Genomic DNA, 24485 nt, shown 5'->3' on the forward strand with positions numbered 1-24485 from the left:
TACCCTCAGTCTAATAAAATCAGTGTGACATGGTACTGTGTTTTAGTGTAAAGCTCACATTTTGCACGTGATAGAAGCCAAGAGGTGGACCACGTCCAGTGTTCTTCAATGGCTCTGTGGAAAACGCTTCATCGTGCCTGTGAATAAAACTACAAACGAGAAGTTTAATATAAGTAAATTAGATTCAGTACAATGACAAATGTCCGCTAGTGAAAACAGACTTCAGAAAAGAACAGAGGCACGTACTTGAACTGGCAGAATATATCTGCGTATTCTGCGGATATGCTTGATGCCTGCAGCACAGTAACTCTGAAAGTAAAGACTTCTCCAATCCTCAAGTGATCCAGAGCTCCGTCCAGTATGCCGTCAAGACCAGTTTTGACAGGGCTGGCCAGCTCCTCTGGGTTAGCTATGAAAAGCACACGAATGAAAAGATGTCCAGTCAAAGAAATATGAAAGCTCCATGGGATAGCTGATATGAGCTGGCATATAAATGCAGACTTTAGTAACACAAACTCAAAGGTTATGTTTTTACTTACACAGACTAACATGAATACTTTTATTCAGCAAAAAAAAAAAATTAATTGATCGAAAGAATCATTAAAGACAATAATTTTACTTAAAAAAAATCATGGTTTCTAAAAAAAATATTAAGCTGTAAAAATATTAAATATAACTGTGATAAGAAATTATTTTTAATAAGAAGTTAAATTACAGTTTTTACTGTGTTTTTGGTGAAATTATTGTAGCCTTGGTGAGCATAAGACATTTAAAAACAATACCAATCCCAAACACAATTTTCAGTTAATATGTTTCAAAATGTTTAATGTTTCTTACCTGCACAGGTATTATTGTTGACCTCATCTGCTGACAGTCCCATCTCTGCATTTTGGCCCTCACCCTCCACAATTCGCAGCTCTTCCTGAGAGACAGCAGCATGTGAAAGACCAGAAGGACAGGACTCTGACTGGAACTGCTCAACAGGAAAGAGAAACACTTGACGTAAGTAAGACAAGATCAGCTCAGCTGGTCACAAGTGTACGCTGTTATGGTCCTCACACTTTTGGCCAATCAATTTACATGTTTATTTTTTTTTCCATGACTTTACTATAATTTAAGAATAGAATTTTGAGAAAACATTTTTTTTTTATTAAAAATCCACTAAAAACGGAACTGCGTTGTGTTCTGAATACTGGTTCTCAGCATCTTTAAAATGCTATTATCATACTGGTCAACCAGCTTAACATGAAAAAAACATTAAAGCCAGTAAAAAGCAGCCTGGACTAGCATTGTAATTTAAGCTGGCCAGCTTGGTCTACCCTTTCTGTGAAATTGCTTCTTTATAAGTGTTATAATGTTAATACCTTCTCAAACTGCTGGTCTTCAAAAGAAATCTTGGCGGTGCCTGACTGTCGGACACCAGAGCCGTAGTCTGGTGCCTCTTCATCGGCTGGAGGAAAAACCAGAGCACCTTCACATCACTTCCTCAAGAAGTCACACACAGCTTGCCCTTCATACTGTACACGTATATCCCTCTGGTCTAAACACATTCTCTAACACCAAATACAATTATTTCCCTTTAAACTAAAGATGCATCTACAGATATAAACATTTTTTTTTGTTGTTGAATATTTAATGGTGCATGTTTATTTCCCCTGATATTAAATTTGCATTACTCCTATCATCAAACTTGAAATTAATCTTTAAAAACACCATTCATTTAAAATGATTCATCATTTTGATACTAGACAATAAAAAGATTGCGTGAAAATACGTGTCCCTCTACTCACCGGTAGGTTCTGAAAGACACTTGCAGTCCTAATCTTACCTGATATTGCCTGTACAGCTACTCTGAGGAAACCTTTGACCTCTCCCTTCTCATTAACTATGGCAACCCGATGGACCAAGGGCACAGGATAGAGCAGATTACTCAAATACACAAATGCCCTAAAGGAGAGAGGGAAGAAGAAAATGTGTTTCCAAGGGATCGACTGGAAAGCAAACAGGACAAACATAACATACAGCGGCATACAGACACAAGCAGGCACTGCTGTGGCCCTGGACATGATTATTCCTCACAGATCAGGGTACATGATATATACAACAGGAAGGTGTGAGTATTTTTATAAGATTTTGGGTTAGTTTAAGGAGCATGGGATTGAAGTGAAGTGAAATCTGAGACCACGTTGAAAAGTGAGGATTACTGTTCTTTTAAAACTACAAAATGAAGAAAGGTTAAGGATTCTTGGAAATATAATGTACACTACAGCTCTAAAGTTGTTGTCGTAGAATGATTTCTGAAGGATCACGTGACACTGCAGACTGGAGTAACATCTGTGGAAAATTCGGTTTTGCAATCTCAAGAATAAATAAAATTTTTAAATACATTATACAAATAGAAAACCGTTATTTTAATTGAAACTATTGTATTTTAGATCAAATAAATGCAGCTCTGGTGAGCACACGTTCTTTCAAAAACAATAAAATATCTTCCCGACCCTAACCTTTGAACAGTAGTGTAAATAAAATATAGAAATAAAAATAAATAAATACTTAAGATTCAATACTATTTCTACTGCAGGTAACACTGAATAAAAGTAAATTTTGTATAAAAGGACTAGTTTTCTTGCTTCCACACAAGATGTTTTGTAACTAAACTTTCTGAAAATCATGTTAATTGCTCAACTCACCCTTTCGCTCAAATTATTGTACTGCTAACATTATTTGCTAATTGAAAATGTACAACATTTTTCCTAGTGGTCTCAAAGGTTAGGACTTCATTATATGTGTCAAAACAGCGTTTGTGATTCAGTCTGTTTTTGAGTGAATGATTAGGGTATTTGGATTTGGATAATCCACAATCAGAACCAGAAATAGGACTGTTTATTTAAAATCCAAAGACCCTAACTTTGGTTCTACCATCAAGCACTACATTGCCCATCCTCCACGTGTAGACACTAAATGATACGGCAGTGCTGAACAAAAAAGAGGGTTTGGTGAGGTACAAAAAAGCATGCTTGTGACAAAAATGGTGAACGATGTGATAAAATGTAACAGTACTGGACACTGTAAATAAAAGTAAATAAGGTACTGCAAAGAAGCGGCCATACTGCAATAAAAGTGCAGTGCATCGCACAAGCGCAACTTAAAAGAGTAAGCCAATTCATCAAAGGTTTCCATTTAAAATCTCACAGAAAAGGTTAAAAATATGGCATATGATCTCACATGCCCAGAAGAGAGACAGCTGTGCTAGAAACCAGCTCTTTCATCTTGAGATATGTGAACTCTCGGAGTAACCAAGCGGCTGATTTACGGGAACCAATTAGTAAGTCATTAGATGAATAGCTCTTTTCTCATTCATCAGACATTCATGCCATGTAACGGAAATCTGGTCTTGTTTGTTTCTGCGGTACACAAAACAAACAGCTAATATGAGTGTTTGGAGATAGCACTTCAAAGCTGGCCCCCTTTGAAGAAGTGATGCGGTGCATGTAAAGCTGGGACACAGACCTTGGCGTGATGCGAGAGCCATAGCTGCGCTGGGTGGTGCCGCTGACATCCAGCCAATTCTGATTTCAATTATCACAATCATTTGGCCGAAATGGAACCCAGAAGCTCAAGGTGTGTGTCTGCAGCAATCAGATGAAAGTCAAATGTATGATAATGGGAGAAGACGGGGTAAAGTCCAGACATGCTGACTGAAATCCAGGAATTCTTCCCATGGGGAAGACAAATCACATCTTTTTAACATTGTAGAGGTTTCTCCTACGGCAATGAGATGGAAATCAAGTGGAGACTTTCTACACAGATTTTTCGTCAGACCAAAGACCCCGTCTTTGTCTTCTCAAGAGATCTCAGCAACGTCACAAACAGATTTACCACAAGGGCCATTGACAAATAGTAGGTGCCAAGGCAAATAAAAGAAAAATATTTGAAAAATGTTGTTTAAAACACATGTGCTCTCAATTCTTAGAAATGTATTCATATTGTTTCCACAAGATGACATATGGTGTAACCAATAAATAAAAAGTATGCATATCTTAATAATTATTGGAAAGTATTTTAGGACAAACATCATTAATTATTAATTCATACATTTCTTTGTGTGTGTGTGTGTGTGTCTCATTACATAACCTGAACCAACCCATTACAGCCTTAAATAACTTTACCTTTTCATAAATATTTCAAATCATTTAACATTTTAATAGATTTTTTTCACCTTGACACAAAGCCATGAGGGTCTGCAGGGGTCTCCTCTATATCTTATTTCCTGTTTTATTTCTGCATCTTTGATCACACCACATTAACATTAATTTGACGAAAAATGTTTTTCATATTTAACAAAACAGATTCATTGTACAATATAATAATATAATGTTATATAATAATAAATAATAAATATTATGCCAAGACACCATGTTTTTTATATGATTTTAAAATGTATATTTAGAATATTAAATTAAATATTATTACATTTTTAGATTTTCTTTTCTAAGTAGGCTTTTTTTTCCACGTTATAAACCCAAACACCAAAATCAACAGAGATCTCTATATAATTTCCAAGAAATAAATAAAAATCTCAAATTGACCGTTGTCTCTAGTCCTTTTATTTCATAGCTCTACTGTAGGCCAATAACATTTGTATTTACTTTTATACTTCAAGAGATGTACAGACAGTAATGTGTTTGTGTATAAATGTAAGCGTTATCAGTATGCAAGCAAAATGTTCCAAGTTTAAGTGTACATATTCTATATACATTACAGTGTACACCTTACAGTTTGTGTGAGTGCAATAGCCAGTTTTAAAGGAAAAACCCAGTCTCAGTGTGAAAGAGCTAGTTTCCTTTTTCCAGCATGCTCCTGAAACCTCACCAACCTTCCTACTACACTGAACAATGGTGAGCGATCGTAAAATGGGTCCTCAGCTTCGACGGAGCTTCTGCAGAGCTCTCCCTCATCATCATCATCATCCTCCCCCTCCTCCTCTTCCTCAAAATCCGAGCATGGATCATCCGATAAGAAATCATCATCCAAGTCATCCAACTCTGTCCCCACCCTCTTGCCAGGCCACGACTGGACCAGCTCAGTGATTTCAGAGGTTGATGTGGTCTCAGAGGGGGTGGGGGAGGAGTTAGGGTCGCTCGCTTGCTCACTAAGGCATGTGGAGAAAAGGAGGTTTCTGGTGTAGCCAAAGACATGGGAGCCCAGTTAGTATGAGGGGCAATCTGTCTTTTTAGTTGTTTCTGTTCGCAAGTGGGTAATTAAACTTTTTCAATAGCCCAATAGCTGGGTCATGGGCATACAACACAAACACAGCCCAAAAAAAACACTCATCAGTAATGTGAACAGCAGCCTGGAAAAGGATTCCATTACGTTTGTCCAGTATTACACTGCCTTTCAAAAGTTTGGCTTTTTTAAAGAAATTAATACATTTTATTCAACAAACTGATGAAAATACACAGTAAAGACATTTGTAATATTACAAAATATTACTATTTTCAAATAAATTCTGTTCTTTTGAACTTTGTTTTTATCAAACATTCCTAACAAATATGGCCCAACTGTTTTGTGACATCAAACGCTGGAGTCATGTAAAAATTAAATTAAATTATTATTTTACAATATTACTGTTTTTATTTGGTCAAATAAATTCTGGCTTGGTGAGTCTCCTTTCAAAAACGTTGGAACAAACGTACCAACCCCAAACTTTTAAAGTTGCCATAGAATGCATTGATATAATATTTTAAACTCGTCTCTGATATCTACACAGAAGCTATGTGGCTTTGGTAAAGGCAAAAATTCTCCAGAAATGGTTTTACATGTCCATTTACAACCCTAGGATTTGTCCCTAGAATTAAATGGTCTGTTATTACCTTATTTGGAAGGGTTATGAATAATAATGTTGAGCTCTGCTCTGATTGGCTGTTTCATAGCGCGGTTCATTTCAGTAGCTCTCACAGCAAACAGATCTCTACTGTCCGGAGTGAACGTTGGAGAGATTAGGCATCCAACCTTATGTGTTTGAGCCTGTATCAGACGGAGATACAGATTTCGAGAGATTTTGCAAGAATGTTTAACGTCCATGGTATAAAAATGATCTCTTTAAGACTCTGACGGAGAGAACGAGACTTGAGTTGTGAGTGAGGGCACGGTCACAGCCTCTGTGTTGCCAGATACAGCTGTTATAAGCATTTTTTGACTTTACACTTTTTTACACTTTAGAAAGTTAATAAAGTCAGATTTTGCAGTTTAGGGTCAGCAATATCTTTATCTTAATTGCGAAAGATTTTAAATAATTTTGGATTATTTTTATTTTGCGCACACAAGATTTACATAAAGAGGAGGAAACAATGGTGTTTGAGTCTAACAGTATGTCATTACCATGTACAGAACTCTTATTATTCAACTATGCCAAGGTAAATACAGTTTCTACTGTATGTAAATACATTCTATGGCCCCTTTAAATGGTAGTGTACATTTTAAAGGCATAGTTCAACCAAAATCTAAATGCTGTCATAACTTTCTCAAATAATATCATCATTATGTCATTCCAAATCTGTTCTCTTTTTGGAACACAAAATAATTTTTGCATTTTTGGATAATACTTAGAAAACTTTAAAAATATTTTTGCCAATATGTTCAAAGTAATGCAAGTGAATAAGGATGGGGAATGTCAAGCTCCAAAAAAATAAAAAAATAAATAAACGTAAAGGCAGTTCGGTCACAAAACTGTCTTATGACATCAGAAAATATCTTTGTGTGAGGAACAGATCAAAATCTTGACCAAAAAAGTTTTTCATTGAAAAGGTTCATACACACCCTAGCGCTCCTTTGTGTATTCGAGAGAATACCAGTCTAAATAATAATTACTCCCTTAAGCTACAGATCAAGCTAATGGAACAGAAAAATGATCAGTGAATAAGCATTCAAAATCAGTTTGTCACGCAAAGCTTTCATACATCTTGGAGATATGGTTCCAGTTCGCACTTATTGTAATTGCATGGAAAAGAGCAAAGTACATAATAAAAATAAAAATAAAAATCTCTCTTTTCGAGTTCCACAGAAGAAAGGAAGTCATACGGTTTTGGAACAACATAAGGGTGATTAAATGAGGACAGAATTTTATTTTTTTTATGAACTACTCTTTAAAGATCTAGTAAAGGCGAGGTTAAGAGCATGTCATACAGCTCTGAAGTAGAAAGGGAAATGGGAAGAGTGTGACCTAATTTGAAAGTGCATGGAAAATCGATTACATTTTTTTCTGAATAAAGCAGCATAAAAAAAAAATCTTGCACTCTTATTAAAAAGCCTGTGTGCAATAACTCTGGACTTATTCCTCAGAGGAATTAGCAAAATTACATATATCCTGTAGAGATCAGCTTTAACCATAGCTTATTATATTTTAATTACATGTGTATTATATTACATAATATTGGACTTTCTCATTCAAGCAGTTTTTCAGGCCTGCAAGATGCTCTGCTATTACAATTACAAAAACACAATGAGAATTGCTTATTTCGATCTGCATAACATAATTTAATTCACTTTCAAATGAAACATAGTTTGAAGAGAAATCGGACAGGCATGTTGTTGATCATGTGGTATTTATCTGATAGTAGTCAGAGAGTGCAGGGGCGTTTCGAACTAAACACCAGCGGGTCTGTCTAGCCATGCACTGATGCAACCTTAAAACTTACCTTCCAACCAGACGGAACCAGGGAAACCGGTCGTAGAACGGATCGCCTCCAGTCAGCACACTGTCACAGTCTTCAAGAGCATTGCCAGGCACCTCAGCAGCACGATCATACATCTCTCTCATCAGATCCAGCCTCTGCCTGCAGGGGGCAGCATTATACATCACTAGTCATGGAAATGCTGGCCCAAGAAACCCAAGGTGACTCAAAGTGTAGCTCGATTTTTAGTGCAGGTAACAGACTGTATTGTTGTTGTCCTGAAATAATGTGGCTTCATTATTTGTAGCTACTTTTCAAACATATTTTATATACCTTTTATGGTTTTACCCAAATCTTAGACTTTGAATCCTAAAATATCAAATAATGATTATTACTGTATATCAGTAAAACTATCAAAATAAAACAAAACATGAAATACCAAACAACTTCAATAATTACTGTGTGAAAATACTTTATAAACACGACAACAACACAAAATATGACTGTCCCTCAGTGTTTGTGCAATTTCCACCACAACACAGAATAAAATTATAAATGTAGTAGGTAGCAAAGAGTCAAAAGTGTCTGTAAAGAGCAGACTCAGATGAAATATATGACATATGAAGAAAAGCAAGAAAAAGCTAGGATACTTAAAATGCTAACTATGAAATTAGCTTTAGCAAAACAGAGGTGTCCATTTCATAAAAAAAATGAAAATAATAATAATAATAAAAAATAAAGTGTTTAAAACATCAAATAAACCAGTAATTTTGATATGTTGTGGAAATATAATTGGTTGGTTCATAAAATAATCTCCTGTAAAACCTGCCCACTGTTGGATACTGACAGTTCACAAATTAAATAATTTAGTGAAATTATAAATAGCCTAATCTGCTTTACAGAAGTTTATTCTCTAAAAAAAAAAAAAATACCTGAGCTTCTCCAGGGTCCAATAATGTGTGGCTCCATTTTTCTGATCTTGGACTTCTACAGCCACAATGGTGCGAGGGAATGGACTTTTCTCACGGTCTTGAGCTGTCTCGGGTGGTAACAGGTCAGGTGGAAGTGGAGAGTAAAGCGTGTCCGTCAACAACACAAACTGGAACTGAACCTGTAAGTGACATTAAGCAAAATCAATAAAGATGCTGCCATATATTTTATAGGTTTAGCAGAGTGGTGTAGTTCTTTATAATCTTTCTAAAGCTTTCACCTTCTTCTTTAGCTCTACGCTAATGGCATTGGCCTCCTTGAGGAAGATGGCATTGCCCCAAAGCAGATCTCTCAGAGATGTGAACTGATAACATCTCCATTTACGGAAAGCCCACAGTGCCAGTTCTGTCTCCCTCTCAGTCCATTGCACTATGGGTATAAGAGATAGAAATACAAGAGGCTCAGTTATTTAAACAGAGTCATTGTGATTAGTTCCAGTTTTGCCATTCACAATCTAGTCACCTTCCTCCTCAGGTTCTTCATCTTCTTCTGCTGCATCAGGGTAATAACGATCTACCTGCTTCTGCAGGGCTTCTAACCTGCTCTCATAGTCCTGTAAAAGACATACAGTAAAGTGGAATTTCAACACTAAAAAAGTATCATATCATACCTAATTTTAAAGTTATGAGTATAGAGGGGAAAAAGTTTTATTTTAAGCTCTTGACATGATGTTGTTTTCGTCACTTACTAATCTTTGTTGCTCCAGTAGATTGTTGGCCTCTTCTCTCTCTTTGCGATACTGATCCTCAAGTTCCTGCAGTCTATACAAACAAAATGATGATGACTCTGACAACAATGTTATATCTTAAGGTGTTCATATGACGCGCATGACATATATGATGTTTTTGGAGTGTTACAAGTTGCCTGGCATTTATATGAACCGTAAAGTGGCAAACACAAAGAGATATTCTTTATAAAAGTTAAGACTCATCCACATCTTCTAAAAATACCTAATTTAACCCCCCCCCCCCCCCCCCCCCCACACACACACACACAAATCTATGTCACTATGTGGGAATATTTGCATAACACCACCCAAATCAATGCACAAAGTCATCACTATTATTCTCGCTATTCTCTCTGTAGTATTGTTGCTGCTGTCATGTCGTGTAGACGCTGTGGGTTTCCAAATATGGTAAAACATTTCCATCACACGATTGAGGCATTCGGCCAGTCAGAACGCACTTTTCAGAACAATGAGCTTTGCAAAAAATCTACATGTTTCAGTAAGGTGGAGCAACAATAATTTATGGCATGTGGAAAATTATGTGTTCTTTGAACCTTAAACCGCTTAAGCATGCTACATTAAACCAAACAATATTATTTCCAGCAAAGTCATATGACCCCTTTAAACTTATTCTTGAATTTCCGTCATGTTTCCTTTACCTCTGATCCATTTCCTGTTTCATATCAATGCCCTGTTTCTCCAGGAGTTCTCTCTGAGCAAAGGCCCAGTCTACAGGCTCCATTGGCGTCTCAGCGCAGGGGGTTCGTTCACGTTCCTGACGAGCCTGCTCTGGATGGTTGAAGCGGAACACATGGCTCTTACCCAAAATGATTCGGTTCCCTATGAAAAAAATAAAATAAATGAATTAGTCAATACAAAAAAAAAATAATAATTTATAGATAGTTTCATTCTACACAGATATGCATAAAAGCTTTAGGCAAAATGGCATACCAATTTCAAAAATATTTTTTAAATGTTAGTTTATTATCATGACAAATTTATAATTAAATCCAATAATAAATATATTAATGAATAAAATCATAAATAAATAATTTCATAAATTCAATTAAATGAAAAAAAATATCAAAACAATTATTTAATAAATAAATAAATAAAAATAGCTACATTATTGGAACCAACCCATAATACTTAAAAAAAGAATTGTAGCAGGTGAGGGAAAAGTGTAAGCAGACCTGATCTGAGAACAGTGGGTTCTGTTACTCTCTTTCCATTGACATAAGTTTCTGCTTCCTCGCACGGCTCAAGAATGACGGCTGTAAAAACAGGAAGAACAGCCATAAGGACTGTGGGATAAACTGTATGTGTATGAGTATGTGGGATTGCAAAGTGCATCATTAAAAAACCTTCTCCTGTAGGCCCAGTGGTTCTGGTGAAAGTGCAGTGCTCCTCTTTGATGAAATGACCACTCAAAACAATGTCCTGCCTTCTGCTGGCATCTTCTCTCCCCACCCTGAGCACAGCAACATAACAGACACCTTAGTACTAAATCTATTGAACAGAAGAATGTGTGAAATAAGAAGCTTGGACTGGCACTAACCTGGTAATTCCATCTTTGATGTAATACAGGAGACATTCAGACATCAAAGGATCTTCATTTAGATTCACCAGGTGAGGTGTCTATAATCAGGACCCAATTAATTCAAAATCAGCATTTTAGGTTTGGTATTCACTGAATGAAATACAAATGCTTGCAAGGCAGCAACTGAATAGTCTTAAAGTTTTAGGTATGTTTAGGTTTAAGACTTTGGTTTTCTGTTTTGTGTTTAATACCAAATGCCACAGTAATGATGGACTGCTGATATCATTACAATGAGAAGGCATCTTGTTTTCTGTCAGTTTTGTACTAGAATCAATACCTTCATTGCACAGATCTGTATAAGTCCGACTATAAATGGATATAGTCAACATAAAATCGTCTTTTCTTCCTAATGTGATGTATATCTGTGTAAATGGCTTCTTGAACGAGAATTAATGTATGGCAAGAATTGTTGCTTTTGTCCATTGGGAATTAATTGGATCTTTGGATTATATGTTAATTGCTGAGACAATCTTTATGCAAACAGATGTAAGAAAGAAGAACGAAAGTGGCAAAAAAAAGGCTGAAACTGTCTAAAAATAAAAAAGTCTGAATTATTTCTATGATTAAATAGTTCACACTCAATTATTTGCATATGTTTAATACTTGGAATCAATGGTTTAAAACAAACTCGAAAGAAAATATCTGAGTAGCGCTGCCTTGTGAGCACTTTCAAAATGTATGTAGAAAACCTTTTAAAAGAGGAAAATAAGATAAAAGTAAAATAATTATAGTAAGACAGCTGTCTGTACATCATGTCTCAGTATCAAAATCCATGAAAATGCATGCGATTAGATTTAGATATCACCAAATTGCATAAGATTCCAGACAGGAAAGCCTTTAAAAAGCATCATGTGGTCATGGTGCGTGAGATCTGAAAAGTGCTTTAAAGTTTACTATAAAGACTAGAAGGAACTGCAGCACATCAGCATTCATATCAGAGAGTAATAAGCAACAGATCCTTAAAAAAAGATCACAGATGCATTTAAAAGATCTCTGATGGGGAAAACACAGAGGTACGTTAAAAGAGTCTGAGAGGAGCGATCAGGATGAAACCACACAGTATCCATGGCAACCAACCTCATTGGGAGAGAACAGCCCAACAGTGTCTATAAAAATGGGCTGAGGTTTTCTCTGCGAGGGCTTCCAGAAGAGAATGTAAAGACATTTACAGGCTTATTTGGTTATTTGAGCAAACATATTAAGCTTAATTTGTGGTCCACCTGCACACGGTTTCTCCCTACAGCCTTTATAACATCTTTACCTTCTTTGGTGAAAAGACTCCAACAGTTCCTCCATCCTCACGCATGGCCACACCCATCTCGGCCAGCAGTGCTTCTCTGTGAAAACCCATTTATAGATGCTTTTAATACGTTAACTTATAAAGAACATAAAACTGCTTTAAAATCACATACAGATTCATTCAACACACCTGTCCATTCTGATGGCCTCTGTACGGCGAAGCTTCTCTTCCCAGGTTTCATTGAGCTCGGCGATAATTTTCTCTGTTTCCTAAATTGGCATTACAAACAATATCAAGTTAAAGTGTGCCACCAAATCTATGGTAGTTTTTTTTAGACTTATATCCTTAGACAGCAAAAGTCAATTTAGTTTTGGAGGTATGGTAATATGGTAAAATATTTTAATAAAAGAGTTACACTGTAACTTTCAGACCTTGAAACTCTGACATAAAAAAAGAAACATTTCTCAGTTTAATTAATTGAAACAAAAACCTCATGAATGCCTCATTCTGGAATCAACATTGTAATATAATGAAAACATGAACACATGAGAGCATTTTCATCCATTTCAATGGTAGGTGTTTGGTTGGTTCATGGTTAAAATCCGCCATCTTTACTAACAGATGCTCATTTCTTCAACCAGTCTCTTTTGAACCAATCACCAGGATTGGCATGTGATCAGCAGATTCCATTTACATAAAAGTTTTAAGGCTGATTCTCACTGGACCGTTGGAGTCTGGCAAACAGCAACAGATATATTTGTTGGATTTTGTAGCATCCCCTGTTGCTGTGGATTACCAGTATCAGCTGCTGTTGGTCTGTGTTTGTGTTTGCCAACTGAACATGTTCATTCCAGGTATGTTGGATCATGGAATGTCTGGGATGTGACTGTATTCTGGTGGTATTATTAGGTGTTGGTCTGCATTTGTTGGTGCACACTGGTAAATTGTTCCAGTTATGTAGGCAATGCTATTTTAGTATTATTTACAGTACAGTATACAGAGGTGGCCAAAATTATTGGAAAACCTGACAGATTTTTGCCTTCAAAACATGATTTCATTTCATAATGTTAATGAAACATACAGGTGGTTGCTCTGAGCACAACAAATATCGTATTTATCCACTTTTAACTTTAATATGTGGTGTATCCACCTTTTGCAGCAACTACAGCAGCACACCTCTCTGGCATAGTGTCAATATATTTCCTGAGGACTTCAAAACTTACGTTATCTTCCCGCCTTCTGCAGCTCAAGCCAATGGCTTTCCATTGAATGTACAAGATCTATCCAGTTTATTTTCTAACTCACCCCAAAGGGATCAATGTCCAGATTTGAGGGGGCCGGTCAATCATTTTCAAAGTTCCACCAGATTCCTTCCATCGCAGGTAGTTCCGGCAATAGTTTGCTTTATGTAATGGCCAATTCAACAAAAAAAACTGAAACCTCTTATACATGACAAGTGTTCTAATAATTTTTGCCATCAATGTATACGAGTGTAGCATTTATTAATATTTAATAAATTAGCTTTTATTTTTATATTTTAATTTTTAATTGTAGTTTTTGTAATGGTGCTATGTGATTTTGTCATTTTTATCAGCTTTTTATATTTCAATTTAGATTTAATTTATTTCAGTTTTAGTATTAGTCATTAGTAATTAAATTAAACGTATTTTATTCAGTTAATTGCTAAAATAAAATTTCTTACTTCTATTTCTATTGTATATTATTCAAGCTTTATTTCAATTAGTGATTTTTTTTATAGATTAAGTTAATGACAACAGTACTGCACGTATTAAACAGTAACACTAAGGGGGGAAATTATTTGTTAACATTTTATATATATATATATATATATATATATATATATATATATATATATATATATATATATATGTGTGTGTGTATATGATACAAGACCTTTAATCTGAAGTTGTAACGCAAATGTTTGTCAGATTTATATTTGAAGGATTTCAGCCAGTGTTATCAGGGTTTCATGCTTCATGCCAGTCACCTTGAGTCTCTCAATGGCTTCCTCGCTCCCTGGGCTGAACATGATGCGATCATGGAGGTTGCTGATGGAACCAGCCCGGCTGGACAGGGCGGAGAGAGATGGAGAGGGGCTCATCCCCGTCATAGCATTGGTCACTGTGGAGAGATCACCTCTTTGATTGACAGCTTGGCCACTATTGTTATTGTTCTTGTAATCGGATACGTCTGTCGGGGAAGGGGGAGAGGGGTGCAGGGGTGGGGAGAGGGCGAGGGGCAGGGGGTGACAGACACAGAGTACAGAGAGAAGCAGACAGAAAAGGATGAGCAGAAGGAAGAAAAGGTAGAGAAGACAGAGAAAGAGATGTAGCTTGAAATTAATTTGAATTCAGAGACCCAGAAATTTCACATGTGAGGAGAAACGCCCAAGATAGAAAGAAAGAACAGACCAGCCCAGTAAAGGGGACAAGCAGAAATAAAATTAAAGCTCTAGCGCAGAAACCCAGCAGCACAGAGACACGCCAGCCATCAGCGAGTTTACAGCGTTACACACCGGCCATCCAATGACTGCAACCTGAGAGCCACATCTGAAAAATTTAACAGGCATGCATGCATTGATCTGGGCTGTTATTTGACACCGGTGTCTTATGTTAGTGTACATTGAGCAAAATGATGTTAGTCCATTCAAGCAACTAAATGCCAATCCTTTCTTGGTCTTAAGGGAATAGTTCAGCCAAAATTGAAAATTTTGTCATAAATTGCTCTCACTCATTAAAGGGTCATGACATTTATTTTTTGGAACATATGAGGTCTTTGTACCATTAAAACATCCTGCAGGTGTCATAGCTTAAAATGTTCTCCTTCATTATAAAAAAATTACTGAAAAGCCTTAAAGGACACGCCCCTTAAGGGGCCATTCACGTCTCACGTGGAAAATACTAGGCGCACCGCTTTCTGTTTTTTTCCAAAGCGTTCGGGCGCTTGCTCTCCGGAGGCGTCTGTCGTTGATAAGCAAGCATCACCTGTGCTCTTAAGCAAAGGATAAATGGATTCGCAGCTTGCAGTAGCTCTGCTACTAAAATTTATATAAAAATGGTTATCCCTGTACAGCTATGATCAGCTGTTCCTTCATCTTGGCTGAGCTTTCAATGTTGATATGGGAAAAGATCAAGCTGATTGGTTGGTTCTTGGCACATGATCCGCGGTGCCCTTGCGGCATTCTGAAATGTTTAAATGTTTTTATCTCAATGCAGCGTGGACGCACCTGGAAAAAATGAGCGCATCACACCGTGCGCACGTGCTATGTGTCTACAATTGAAATAACGAATTTGAGCTTGCAAAAGATGTGATATGTGACCGGCCCCTGAAACAGGTTTTAGACAACATTTTAGACAGAGGGCCAGTATAAGGGTATTTTTCCACATATTTATTTTCTATGTTTGGGGGGCAAAAAACAGTATCACCATTATAAGTAAACCTCAAGGAACATATTCAAATAATAAATAAAATCCATGTCATGACCCCTTTAAACTACAATTTTCTTTTTTTCTCTGCAAGACAATAGACCGTAGTCAGCGTTTTCTTTACATTTCATCAGGAATGAAAACAAGGCTGTGAGTGGTGACTAAATGGTGAATATTGATAGGCTAAACTATCCCTTTAAATATGCATGATATCACCTATGGAGCTTTGGGGCTTGAGGTTATACTAAAATTATATCTAAACTACATCTACAACATTGATACAATACCTAAGAAAATGATGTTAACACTTTATTTTAAGGTGACCGTGTTACACATTACATGTACTATTATAATAACAACAAATTATGCATATTTACAAGTAACCCTAAACCAAACCCTAATCCTAACAATTTAGTAAGTACATGAAGTTAATATATGTTACGCAGTACTTACATGTATAATTACACTGTAACAAGGACACCTTAAAATAAAGTGGACTATGCACTTCACAGACTTTGTCTAAATAAATGCTGTCTAAAGAGAGTGCTATTGCCATGCTATTTTAGCCTATAGGCCTTTTTTAAAATCCTTAACGCTATCTAGGCCCATCTCTCATACTAATTAACATACATTTTTTATAAGCAAATGTTAACTGTAGCACATTAGCAATGAGCTCATATTTCTGCTTAAAGCCAGTGACTCTAATTCCCATCATCTCTAACCAGAGCGATCGTCATCACTGACCAGAGAGAAAAAAATTCCATTAACAGCTCCATTATGCTCTCGTGAAATCCATTTACAATGAAACAACTTACATCCTACATCTGAGTTACAAAACAACATTCACGACTCTCACACAGGAAATATCTGCCCACAATTCTCACTGCCAGCATTTCATATAATAGCCACCTATCCAACCACTAAATATCACATATCCCTAGCTGCACAGTTATGCTAATACCATAAGAAATGTAACACGGGATATAATAGCTAAATAAACGTATATTCTACAGGGAGTTTGGCTTTGTAATTTCTCTATAACCTTCGCACACTAACATCTCTTAGCTCTGACAGTGCTGCTATGGCAACAGAGCGCTTAAGCTGTGCTACTACACTCCTAAGAGAGCTACAAGGCAAGTATCTTGGGTAAAACGTGAGAAGACGTGGCTCCTGGTGACGGATGACTAAACACAAAAGATGGAGACTGAGGATTCTATGCATATAGCAGCTGATATGAAAGGATTACATAATGCACATTAAAGAAAGGCACTTCTGCTTATATTTTCTGCTTAAGGCAGTGCTCTGTGCCAAAGCATGCAAGGCTTAAGATTAACTAAGCTTTTTCGCCTCTCAACATCATGAATCTGTGTTAGAATAATGACTGCATCACGCACACAGCAAATGGGATCAAAGAGTAACTTAAATGTTTTTCACCACTGGCCAGTGACATATCTTACAGTGCAAACAACCAATCTTGTTTTAGCAAAGGCTATTTACACAATGCTTCACACAATATTACACAGACAATTCATCCATGATACAAATAGAATAGAATTTCTGTTCATTCTTTGTACTCAATGTTGTCATTGTTAACTAAGAGTGAAAATAAATAACAAAATATAAAAAAAATATTAAAATAACTAACAAAATTAATTACAAATATAAGTTCATTACTCTTAAATACAGCTGAAGTTAAATTTAATTGAAATTTAGCAATTTTAAGTAAAAATATTACAGTACTAAGTACTCAAATTACTAATAACTGTTTAAAAAAAAACTAAAACTAAAATACAATTTTGAAAATCACATAACAAAAATCACTGAAACCTGAAAAATATCACCTAAAAATTAAATTGACAATATAACAACAACTAATTCAAAATATCAATAAATAATATAATAGTATTTAGATAACACTAAAATGCTATTGGTGCAAACAAGATATATATATTTTTCTTTATTTTAATTTGATCTGCTGTAAATAGCATCTACCATCTCTTACACATGTAAATAGTTGCTGCCATTCTGAAAATAATTATCTTGGTTTGGACAAACTGGGCATGATTGTATTCCATCTTCATCTACTAGCAAAACCCTGAAGAAAGACATGCTATATCAAGTTTTACTTTTATCAAGTAACAGAAAAAAAAGAATTAATTTCGCAACATCTAAATTAACTGTAATTGAATTAATCTGACTAAATCATGATATGACAACAGAACAAATTTTTAAGGCAAAAATGGTTCCTTGATGTAACAATTGCAGGTTTTTCAATGACATGTTTAGTGGAATTGAAGCTTTGAATGCGAGTTGTGTTACATAGGATATTAAGAAGCATTAATTTTGATGTTTGGCTGTTAATAAAGCTGCAGCTAGTAGCAAGCTTCAGAGCACACAAGCTGTCACTCAAACCCACATCTATAAGCCCCTCCCACTGTGAAATACAAGCAGACAAGTCTTTCACCCATGTCTTTAACAACCGTAGTAGTGCATATTAAACTGAAGTGTGATTTTTACATAGTGTCCCAGAAGTATTCAGACACAAGTCATACTTAAAAAAGAATGCATTTTCTTGCGTTAGATTACAAAAATTCACTATGTATTGTAAAGAAAAGTAGCACATTGCACATGCAGATGCCACTTCGTTTGATACATCGTCATCTAACTAATTAGGTAATATGACAGATAAGTGGATGGATGAGTGAGATCAATTAGTTCGTAAGTGTGACATAACATTGATCCTGCTCTGCATTAAGCCAAAAGAGAAACATAACAAAAAGAGAGGGTGAAAAGAGAGAGGAAACAAACAGCCCTGCAGCGCCAGACTAGATAAAGCAGCTTTCAGCTCAGAAATCACACTATAGCAACCAGGGTTAGAAAAAACAACAACCAAATAATCACAATATATCACCGTAATACCAAGTCCAAAAATGGCATTTTGGTAAGACTGTATGTTTGTCCATTACGAATGTATTTGGATAATATTTGGATTATTTATAATAATCCAAATATTAGATACTAAATAAACAGTAAATACAGAATTGTTGTTGTTTAATTTATATTCTGTGAATATATACAATGGTATAATTGTTACTGGCAGTTATAAAAGCTGGTTAATATATTAACAACTACAAAGAGAAATGACCACAAAATAGTTTGACAGCCTTTAACAGACAAACATTAATGGCTTTCATGTGATAGGACTAGAAATGGTTCTGAAATGATTTTTCTCTCAAACCCTTGAATGGACTCTGAGGATGCAGAAATCTGCTTTATCTATAAAAACTGCAAAAGCATAGAAGAGAATGTGAGATGTAGCCCAAGAAACACACATTTCAAACCAGCAAAATCTTCAACTGTCCCCCGAAACGCTGAGAGAGAACGACAAAGAAGGAACAAGAGTAAGAGAAATAAAAAAGCCATAAAATTTAACACAAGAGAAAGAGAGAAAGGAAAGTGAGACGAACTGTTTGACACAAAAAGACTAAGAGCTTAGAGGAAATTCTGAGTCTAATTTAGACTTTTCAAAGTCACTTGACACTGAATTGTACCAAACCCAGAGGGCTGGACTCCAGATCGTCTGTTCTAAGGAATTTCCCCGCTGGGATCACCATCGAGAGACGATAGGATGAGAAAAGAAACGAGTGATTAGAAGAAATAGAGTTAGGAGTGCACAGGGAGGAGTTGAGGACCCAGTGAATCAATGTGAGTGGTTTAAAGAGTGTTCATTTTAATGTGCGTGTGTGTGGTAACTTACAATTAATACTTAATTTTAACCATCCATGATTATACTGTATATGCAACTCTCTTCCATCTCTAAGAGAGACATAAGAGCTCTGTTCCAAAACCTTTCAAGCTGCTTGCTGCCTACTACCTACAGTACATACTGTAGGCAGCTGCCTAATAAAGCAGCACTGACTGTAATGGAATATCAAAAGTGACCAATTTTAAATACTTTATGCTGACAGCAAGTTTGCGTGGTGCACTAATAGTGCTCAACACTTAGACTGAAACTGATGTTAAAGTTTGATATTAGCATTTTGCTAAGCTAAAGGTTTTGGTTATGAGGTAAAATAAACAATTGTCACACTGAATTCCTTCCATTGATACTTTTAATACTGAATGAACTATAACTAACATATATTTAATCACATTTGTATTTTTCGTCTACCCTTTTGGGTTAATTTTTTCCACAGTGTTTCACCTCTAAAGGCATATCTACATGCTTCCTTAAAAATATGGCCAAAAAGAGCTTAGAAGGCAGCCTAGTTTAGTTGCTTAGTTATCTCTAGGCAGCTTACTGGGATTTGGAACAGAAAAATAAAACATATGCACTAATGCATGTCTCAGTACCATAAAATAAAAGTGGTCTTAAACTGTCTGATGCAATACTTATGATGAGATAAAGGCAGAGCAGATAAAAAGCAAACACTCTTACTCTCGATGATGTCACCGAGGCCCTGGGCATAGAGGAGGTCCTTCAGACGGGACACCTCATCTTTCAGCTCCCGCACCAGACGGTTATTAGGATCTTCATTGATCACAGCATTACAACGGATCTGCTTAGCCCTGTCTGCATACCTGAATCACACACAAATTGGACTTGAGATGGTAAAGAAGAAAAACAAATGGTTATATATGAAGAAAAAAAAATGCTTTAATAATGCTGCTTTCTATGGCTGTTGCAGTAGATATATACACATAGTGTAATGAAAAAAGAAGATTTTAGACCGACACACACACACACACACACACAAACTGATAGGTGCCCAGTTACTCTGCTCAGCAATATTACTGCACACCAGCATCTTTGAAGGGCATTTCAAGTGGGAGGTGTGTGGAGAGGGAACAGGAACATTCTCATTATGTAACATACTGCTGAACTTGTCAGCTCATTATCTAGCTCATTACCAACCTCAGACAGAGAGAGAGAGAGAAATGATAGAACTGAGGCAGAATACCTGAGAGTGCTGAGGGTTTCATCATAGTTGATGTCAGCAGGACTGAGAGCTGCCACCATTGCGGTGCGAGAGTTGCCACCTGAAGAGGTCAAAGGTCAAGTGCTTCAAGAGTGAGAATACATTAAAATATTGTTTGAGGTGACAGAACACCCTGATACATACCAAGGTTCTCTCTCAGTAGCCAGGTCAGTACAGAATCCCTGTAAGGAATAAAACTCTCTACTTTCTTCTTCTTTTTGTTCTGTGTGGGGAAAATAAAACAAATATTATATTATATTAATGAGATATGATATGATATGATATGATTCATTGATAAATTGTGATTAATATATCAAAATTAATTATCAAAATTATTCAATTAAAAATTTTATAATTTAAAAAAACAAAGAGGAGATAGATAGACAGACAGACAGATAGATATAAAAGTTGTTTCATGTTTTTATACCTTGTTTGAGCCAGAATCCTGCAAAAATAAGTGATTGCAGATCATTAAACTGACACACATTCAACTTTTTATGCAGAAAGTAATAAATCTTCAAACATCCTCAAGGCTCAGAGCAAAACAAAACACTTACCACCTCAGCCAGAGCTGAAATGACTTTTCCCAGGGTAGTAAGTGATTTATTGATGTTTGCCCCTTCCTGGGATTGAAAGAGTAAATAGAAAATTTAATTACAATTCCAAACTCAAAAGATTACTGATGACAGAATGAAGTGGGATACTGTCAAAATCCCAGTCTACGCTCTGTGCACTAATAGCAGGAAGTACAGGAAGTATGTAGAGAGAATTAGAGTACAAAGGAAGAAAGAGAAAGAGACATTAGTAGATGTTAGAGAAACAATGATGTGGAAGACCACAGAGATACTAAAGGAGTTAAATAGAGGGCATGAAAGGACAACAGACAACTGGGGATAAGAAGTGAATAAATACAGTATATATATATTAGTCACCTTGAGCCGTGTGCCTTTGGCTCCAGTGGAATCTGCTCTCTCACTGCCGGCTAAATCCACCAGACTGATTTTGCTGACCTGCCAGAGAAGTTCAGGATAGGTCAATAATGAACATGCTGAGAAATAATGGACAGGCCAATGTCACCTTTCACATTACCCATACATAGAAGAAAAAATAAACTATCAATGTCAAAAGTCATCCAGTATAGCCCTGTGTTAAGTGTGAGAGACAAGTGGCCTAACCTTATGATCTAAACGGAGCTGTTTATTGCGACTGACAGGGTCTGTAATATGCAACAGCAGCACGTACCTTTTCTGAAGTGTTGTCTGTTTCGGAGTCATGGCGCTTCTGGGTGAAGATGATGTTGAAGACAGCGTGTGAACGGCTGCTGGTCTCATTCATGTTAGTGGCAGCTACTGTCCTGCATAACAGAATTTCTCCATTCAGAAACGTCATTAATATTGACTTCTCAGACTCTATACCACTTGAGGAAGTGCTGTGTTTTCAGATTTTTCTCAAGTCTCTTTAAATCATAATATCATAGCATTTGCACTGACTTCTGCCTCTATGATTCATCTGATCTTGGACTGAAATTGAATGACCAACAAAATGTTTCCCTGATGTATTTAAATCCAATCTTTAATAACAAAACAAAAACATCCTAATTATTTATTCCATTAATGAGCTCCTGTCTGTTTTGCCACACATTAACTACAGAACAGGCTAAATGTATAGCATATAGTGCATTGGCAGTGGTGCATCTCAACACCTTGAGATTAAAGAACTGTTGACTGATGCTAAGCTGAGGAAATAGGAATGCACTAACATATTGTCTCCTGGAATTAAATGGTCCATTTGTTTCCATGATGATAAGCCTGAACAATAAGTAAATATTTGTTTTCCTCTCAATGTGGCCATGAAGACCTTGAAAAAACACATGTGACCAGGACCACTGGTCTACACAACAAAAGGCTATTTTTGTTTATTTCTAGAAGCCAGAATAGAATCGAATAGAAAGTTTTCACATTGTGCCAGAATTACTGTTATTACAAAATAGCAGCTACAAATTCTAGTTTGTGCTGATCATGTCCTCAGACTCAGAAATGATTTGTTTCTATGACAATGCTCAAAATCCCCCAAAACTCCATGAATGGCATTGTTTTAGAAGACAGCCAATAATTTAATGACTACATTAATTCACCTCTATATGTCCTTTTTTAAATGTTTAAAAACAAACATAATGCACTTTGGCCATAAGCTCAAATATGAGTTCAGGTTCTGTTGTTTTTGTGGCAGAGTCCATTTTGGTTTATTTGCATCATGACAGTCAAATCAGAAAATTTTGAATATTCATAAAATTCTCCCCAAAATCCCCCATTTATAATCATGTGTTTAATCTGAAATACCATTAAATACACTACCATTCAAAAATGTTAAAGGCTGATTTTTTTTTAAGCATTCATATTTTTTTGTGACAAATTTTACAGGATTCTTTGATGAATAGAAAGTTCAAAAGAACTGTGCTTTAAAAAATAAAAAAATACATAAACTGTTAAATGTCTATACCAGTGGTTTTCAACCTGTGGTGGTATTGCAGGTGGGCCGCCAATTATTTTCTGTTCATTTCCAGTCCATTCTAGGGCTGTGCCATTAATAGAAAACGTCCTAAAATCACGATTTGAGCGTGCGCATATGCCTAACTCCAGGTTCACAGACTGTCTGTGATGCGCCTTTTTTCTGAGCCAATGTTGACGGATCAGAGCGTTCTCACTGCGGTAAAAGGCTAGAAATAAAAACGTGCGAAAATAATTCATGCCTAACACATGAGCATAGAGTGAATTTGTTAGTGAACAGGATGCAGTTTAAGTGAGAGGAGACACGTTTTAAGTGTGCACACTCTCTCCTCGCAAAGCAGCGTGTATCTGAGCAAGCACGACCGGTTTTGTGACAGAGCAAAGGAAATCTGCTGCGAACAGAGAGATTCGCACTCGTGCATTATTTTAATGTGCTTTCTGGTTATATTTATGCGCTCTCACTGCTGACCGCATACACATACTGTATACACACTGCAAACACCTGAGGCACCGCTACAATTAATGAGCTCTATGAACAATGCATGGCAAAAAAGAAAAGTTTTTACTTGTTGGAAAATCATAAATACAGCAGTACAGACATGGCATGAACACTTCATTACAATAGAATAGAATAGAATAGAATAGAATAGAATACCTAGCCTTATTCCCTGAGTCCATCAGGTCTTGAATGTCATTATATGATGTGACGGCGAGTTTGGACAGATCCTCTACATACGGACCCAGTAATGGGTGCTCTCGCACACGCAGATTTCCTTTGTTTTTTGGGTTCAGGAGATCTCGTACCCTTTCACAGTAAATCTCCATATAACTAACCTGAGAGGATGAAAATAATAGACCGTTAAAACCCCCAAAAAAAAAAAAAAAAAAAAATCTACTTGAGGATTAAACCTAAAAATGATATACAAATGACATGATTATTGATTTATTTTTACTAAATTGTAATTTATCATAATAGCTGTGATAACAGGGTACAGACTCAAACACACCCTACATATAAAAGCAGCTGCTTTGCAGTTAAGCTACACTCAGATTTGAAACAATCAAAAAAATCTTACCTCCACAGAATAGGACATGTTGTTATCAGTATTGTTGTCATTAATCTTGGTAAAAAGGTCTTCACACAGCTGATGTTTAGGATTGAAGGGGGAAGAGGAAAGAGAGAGACATAATAAAGAGAGATTATTAAGTGAATAATCATGTTCATACTGTGTGTACTAGTCAGTTTGGTGTTTGACTTGTCATTTAATTTAGTTTAAACTGATCTTGTTCACACTGCCCCTGAATACATTATCATTTTCCTGT

The 24485-nt window shown here is 36.2% G+C and overlaps 1 protein-coding gene across 9 annotated transcripts in view; it reads right to left on the reverse strand.

The window, feature by feature from the left end:
• LOC127959931 (kinesin-like protein KIF1A) overlaps nt 1–24485 on the reverse strand; it is a 56787-nt gene that overhangs the window by 18172 nt on the left and 14130 nt on the right. For 2 of the 9 annotated variants that reach the window (XM_052559420.1, XM_052559415.1), the window contains exons 5-31: nt 24239–24307; nt 23818–23996; nt 21898–22009; nt 21588–21665; nt 21213–21278; nt 21083–21100; nt 20800–20878; nt 20638–20716; nt 20115–20257; nt 14239–14372; nt 12420–12499; nt 12252–12327; nt 10949–11028; nt 10755–10861; nt 10584–10664; nt 10050–10230; nt 9352–9424; nt 9126–9216; nt 8884–9032; nt 8606–8784; nt 7698–7835; nt 4877–5179; nt 1829–1947; nt 1365–1450; nt 838–973; nt 247–409; nt 59–149 (exon numbers count right to left, since the gene is read on the reverse strand). In XM_052559420.1, the coding sequence (XP_052415380.1) occupies nt 59–149; nt 247–409; nt 838–973; nt 1365–1450; nt 1829–1947; nt 4877–5179; nt 7698–7835; nt 8606–8784; nt 8884–9032; nt 9126–9216; nt 9352–9424; nt 10050–10230; nt 10584–10664; nt 10755–10861; nt 10949–11028; nt 12252–12327; nt 12420–12499; nt 14239–14372; nt 20115–20257; nt 20638–20716; nt 20800–20878; nt 21083–21100; nt 21213–21278; nt 21588–21665; nt 21898–22009; nt 23818–23996; nt 24239–24307 (3090 nt within the window). Of the gene's footprint in view, nt 1–58; nt 150–246; nt 410–837; nt 974–1364; nt 1472–1828; nt 1948–4876; nt 5180–7697; nt 7836–8605; nt 8785–8883; nt 9033–9125; nt 9217–9351; nt 9425–10049; nt 10231–10583; nt 10665–10754; nt 10862–10948; nt 11029–12251; nt 12328–12419; nt 12500–14238; nt 14442–19008; nt 19048–20114; nt 20258–20637; nt 20717–20799; nt 20879–21082; nt 21101–21212; nt 21279–21587; nt 21666–21897; nt 22010–23817; nt 23997–24238; nt 24308–24485 lie in introns of all 9 variants that reach the window. The other 7 variants (XM_052559417.1, XM_052559416.1, XM_052559419.1 and 4 more) reach the window with 5 other exon arrangements.

Source organism: Carassius gibelio, chromosome B6, assembly GCF_023724105.1.
Source record: "Carassius gibelio isolate Cgi1373 ecotype wild population from Czech Republic chromosome B6, carGib1.2-hapl.c, whole genome shotgun sequence".
Taxonomy (NCBI): Eukaryota; Metazoa; Chordata; class Actinopteri; order Cypriniformes; family Cyprinidae; genus Carassius; species Carassius gibelio.